At 36.7% G+C, this 5,390-nt stretch overlaps 1 protein-coding gene across 1 annotated transcript in view; it reads right to left on the bottom strand.

Moving 5' to 3' along the window:
* The window catches only part of LOC114922210 (olfactory receptor 6B1-like), a gene marked incomplete at its 3' end in the record, with an annotated part of 7,913 nt that extends 7,311 nt beyond the window's left edge, over positions 1–602 (bottom strand). Inside the window, exon 1 of the mRNA XM_029282983.1 lies at positions 3–602. Coding sequence (XP_029138816.1) covers positions 3–602 — 600 coding nt within the window. The remainder of the gene's footprint in view (positions 1–2) is intronic.
* Between the last annotated feature and the right edge of the window lie 4,788 nt (positions 603–5,390).

Genomic DNA, 5,390 nt, shown 5'->3' with positions numbered 1-5,390 from the left:
ACAAAGTCAACCATTTCAGCCACAGTTCGGTCAGTGCAGGAGAGATTGAGCAAAGGGGAGATGTCACAGAAGAAGTGGTTGATGACATTGGGCCCACAAAAGCTCAAGTGTGAAATGAAAAAAACTTTCAGCATAGAAATTAGGAAACCAGTGAGCCAAGAACCCACTGCTAGCTGCAAGCAAAGCTGGGATGTCATTACAACAGAATAGCGTAGTGGGTGGCAGATGGCAACATAACGATCATAAGCCATAACAGCCAGCAGGACACATTCAGTGCAGGCTAGGGATATGAAAAAATACAGCTGGGCCATGCAGCCTGCATAGGAAATGCTTTTATCTGTTGCTAAGAAGTTAATCAGGAGCTTTGGGACAGTCACAGAAATATACCAAGTCTCAAGGAAAGACAAGTGACTGAGGAAGAGATACATGGGTTTTTGGAGGTGATTATTTGTCCTGATGAGGATGATGATCATAGTGTTCTCCACAAGAGCGAGGATGTAGATACAAAGAAATACTACAAATAGTAGTCTCTGAAGTTCTAGAACGCTGGGAAAACCCAGAAGGATAAACATCTGGACCCTGGTTTGGTTGTTCACTTCCATGCCTTATACACCAATCTGCAAGATCAAAGGATAACAGAAACATGATAAATTTACAAAATAAATGAAACAAGAGCTTTCTGGATATATGGTGGGGAAAATTCAGGATATGTGAAAGGATGAATGGAAATGTCAATAAATGAAGCAAAAGTTTCTTGCAGTTCTTCATCTCTGAGTTTGCTAAATATTCAAAACTTGGATAATGCAGTTTCTGGATTCCTGAAAGGCAATGTTATACACAATGTTATACACAATGAAACAAATCTATAGATATATTTTTTTCATCTTTTTATTGAAAACATGCTAATTATAAAATAAATACAGCATTTCCTTTGGTTGCTGTCATTTATATTGGGTTTTTTTAATAGGAAATCCAGTGTGAAACATATATATACACATACACACACACACAAATAAATTGGGCTTGTCTGTAAAATGCTTGTGGTCAATTATTTACATTTTAATTCGGGTTTTTGAATAGCCATTTTTTCTCACTCTATCTTACTTCTATAATTACAATTCTGGACTTTTTTGATTAGTAATATAGAAAATATTACATATTTTGTGGCTGCATTGAATTCTTTATGGTAGATCATTTGACAAACAGAAGGCAGGCAGGCAGGAAAGAAGGAAGGAAGGAAGGAAGGAAGGAAGGAAGGAAGGAAGGAAGGAAGGAAGGAAGGAAGGAAGGAAGGAAAGAAGGAGGGATTTTTTTTTTTACCTGAACACTTAATGAACTTCAGGAAAAAATACGAATGATGGTGTATGTATATATCTTTCATTTATCTATATCTTTCATTTATCTATATCTTTCATTTACCGATATCATGTCTGAATAACCAAGCTGAGTACTAAAGAAAAAAATACAAAGATTTAAATTAGAAGGATAAAAATCAATTAAGTTCTAACAGGCAAATATTATATTCTGCTATGTCCAAATTACAATGAAAATATGTTGAAATGAATCTTACCTGCTTTTCATTCATTTGCATTACATATTTAAGATTAACTAATAAGATGATATATCTTGTTCCCAATCAAATAAACAAAATATAAATCAGGAGGAAAAGTAAATATGCAATATCTAAAATATAATTTGTTAGATTCCCATGAATACTATAAAGTCATTTAAGGAAATAAAAATGTGTATATTAACCATATGAAGAGGAGATCAATTCAGGGATTTTTCCTTCCCTAGAATTTATTTAAAAAAATATTATTCACTGAAAGAAAATAGAGAAAGTTCATCAGAAATGAGAAAATCACAAGATTGTAGCTTGCAAGGTGCTTCTAGTCCACTTCTTCTTCTTCTTTGTTCAGCAAGATCCTTAATTTAGGTTTATTCATCCTAGTTAATATGTCACATAGTAGTTAATATGTCCTGTAGTATAGATATAGTTCAGCATCACAGCATAATACATTTATAAACATAACTTTGAAGTCTCAACAGAGCCTTTATTCCTCAGAGCTTCCTTATTCAATCAGATACAGGTTTACATAATTTCTTTAAAAAATACTGCATTAAAGTTTAGATTTTTTCTGAGAATTGAAGTGTTTCTTTTTCTAAACTTTAATGCAAAATATAATCCTTACTATGTGAGAAATTCAGCATTTTTTGAGGTGTATTCAACTATTCAGTAACTTGGAGAAACAAATTTCTATCTATCTAGTCTAATATATTTTGTAATGGAAAATAAAGATATATTCTTATGGTTACTATACATATTATCTGTCTGTCTGTTTGTCTGTCTGTCTTGTCTGTCTGTCTCTCTCACACAAACACACACAAACACACATACATAGGGATAGGCAGAGAGAGAAGAAAGGAAAATCTGCTATTAGAAACAGTTTCAAGAATTAAATTCAGCCATTTGTCTGAAATAGTATAGGGTTTCCTGCCTTAGCAGGGGGTTGGACTAGATGACCTTCAAGGTTCCTTCCAACTTTACTATTATTATTATTATTATTATTATTATTATTATTATTAGTAGTAGTAGTAGTAGTAGTAGTAGTAGTAGTAGTAGTAGTAGTAGTAGTAGTAAATATAGTATTCATATTGTATATGTTTATTTTACTAACTACAGAACTTACAGTTCTTGGTATTGATTTACTGAATGAAAGATTATATCATATTCCTCATCTTTCTCTAATATTGTCTCTAAAAGTGGCTCAATAAATTGAAATGTATATCTCTAATGTAGATATTATTGCACCAGATGGATAGATCTAGTCTGAACATGGAACTGATCAGAACCTGTGAAATTGACACATACATGATATCAAACATCCTTGAGAAAATGATATACTATGTTTTACCTAGTAAGATATCTAGATGTATTGTATGTTCTTCTTCATATTAATACTAATAATAATAAAGTTGGAAGGGACCTTGGAGGTCATCTAGTCCAACCCCATGGTCAGGCAGGAAACCCTATACCAGTGGTGGCGAACCTATGGCACGGGTGCCAGAGGCGACACTCGGAGCCCTCTCTGTGGGCACGCACGCCATTGCCTCAGTCCTATACCTTCAGCTGGGTTTTATAAACCTACGCCGCCATGTGCAAAAAAAAAAGGTTCAATCAATCAGTCAATTTCAACTTCTCGTGGGGAAAAAAAAGATCTTGCAAAGTTGGAATTGCTTGATTGAACTTTTTAGTCCCACCCAGTCTGCCGTTACTACCGCAGCCATGCCCACCCAATGGGCCATACCCACCCAATTGGCCACACCCAGGCAATGGGCAACACCCACCTGGCACCCAATGATGCCAGGATTTTGGGTTGCAGTTTGGGCACTCGGACTCTAAAAGATTCGCCATCACTGCCCTATACCATTTCAGACAAATGACTGTCCAGTCTTTTCTTAAAAACTTCCAGTGTTGGAGCATTCACCGCTTCTGGAGGCAGGTTGTTCCACTGGTTAATTGTTCTAACTGTCAGGAAGTTTATCCTTAGTTCTAGGTTGCTTCTCTCTTTGGTTAGTTTCCATCATTGCTTCTTGTCCTGCCTTCAGGCGCTTTAGAACATAGCTTGACTTCCTCTTCTTTGTGGCAGCCCCTGACATATTGGAACACTGCTATCATGTCCCCCCTCGTCCTTCTCTTCATTAAATTAGACATACCCAATTTCAGCAACCGTTCCTTATATGTTTTAGCCTCCAGTCCCCTAATCATCTTTGTTGCTCTTCTCTGTACTCTTTCTAGAGTCTCAATATTTTTTTACATAGTGGTGACCAAAACTGGATGCAGTATTCCAAGTGTGGCCTTACCAAGGCATTGTAAAGTGGTATTAATACTTCACGTGATCTTGATTCTATCCCTCTGTTAATGCAGCCCAGCACTGTGTTGGCCTTTTTGGTAACTGCAGCACACTGCTGGCTCATATTTAAATGATTGTCCACTAGGATTCTGAGGTCTCTCTCACAGTTACTACTATTGAGCAAGGTACCCCCTATACTATACATGTACATTTGGTTTTCATGCCTAAATGTAGAACCTTACTTTTTTCACCATTGAATTTCATTTTGTTAGATAGCGCCCAATGTTCAAGTCTGTCCAGATCCTCCTGTATCCTAATCCTGTCTTCTGGAGTGTTGGCTATTCCTGCCAGCTTGGTGTCATCTGCAAATTTGATGATTTTGCCATCTATCCACTCATCCAAATCGTTGATGAAAATGTTGAAGAGCACTGGGCCCAGAACAAAGCCTTGGGACACCCCACTACACACTTCCCTCCATGTAGATGAGGTTCCATTGAGGACCACATGCTGACTACGGCCAACTACGGATCCATCTGGTGGTGATGCTGTCTAAACCACATTTTTCTATCTTATCAAGTAGTAGGTTGTGATCTACTTTGTCAAATGCCTTACTGAAGTCCAAGTAAATTATATCCACAGCATTCCTCTGATCCACTAATTTTGTCACTTGGTCAAAGAATGCAATAAGATTTTTCTGGCGTGATCTGTTTTTGACAAACCTATGTTAGCTTTTAGTAATGACTTTGTTTGCCTCTAGGTGTTTGCTGATTCATTGTTTGATTATCTTTTCCAGAATCTTCCCAGGTATTGAGGTCAGGTTGATAGGTCTGTAATTTCCTGGATCCATTTTTTCACTTTTTTGAAGATGGGAACTACATCAGCTCTTTTCTAGTCCTCCAGTAGTTCCCCAGTGCTCCAGGATCTTTGAAAAATATAATTCAATGGTTCTGAGATCACATCTTCCAGTTCCTTGAGAACGCTGGGGTGTAATCCATCTGTTCCTGGTGATTTGAACTCATCTAGGCTGGACAGGTACTCACTTACCATTTTCTTGCGTATCTTAACTTGTGTTTCTATTCTGTTTTTTATGGCACTATTTTTGGTAGGTTGGTCTGTTTTTTCTTTTTGTGTAAAGACAGATACAAAAAACAAGTTAAATAGTTCTGCTTTCTCCCTGTTGCTTGTCACCTTCTTCCCACTTTCCCCCACTAATGGACCAATCATTTCCTTCACTTTGTTCTTGTTTTTTACATGTTGAAAGAAGCTTTTTTTGTTATTTGACTTCATCTTTGCAGGCTTGGGCTATTTGTTGATATTCTGACTTAGTTATGTGCTCTTCTTTCCACTTTCTATACTTGTCCTTTTTATCTTTCAATTTATCAGAGAGTTCTTTATGCAGCCATGCTGGTTTCTTTTGAGAGCTGTTATTTTTCCTCTTTGTTGGTATTGTGCTGGACTGGGCTTTTATTATCTCACTTTTCAAAATTTCCCAAGCTTCTTGAGTTGTTTTCCCCTTGAGGATTCTCATCCATGGAA

Source organism: Protobothrops mucrosquamatus, unplaced genomic scaffold, assembly GCF_001527695.2.
Source record: "Protobothrops mucrosquamatus isolate PMUCROS unplaced genomic scaffold, P.Mucros_1.0 scaffold7, whole genome shotgun sequence".
NCBI classification, from domain to species: Eukaryota; Metazoa; Chordata; class Lepidosauria; order Squamata; family Viperidae; genus Protobothrops; species Protobothrops mucrosquamatus.
Note: the sequence above shows the minus strand (reverse complement) of the source record. Positions and strands in the feature narration are given on the sequence as shown.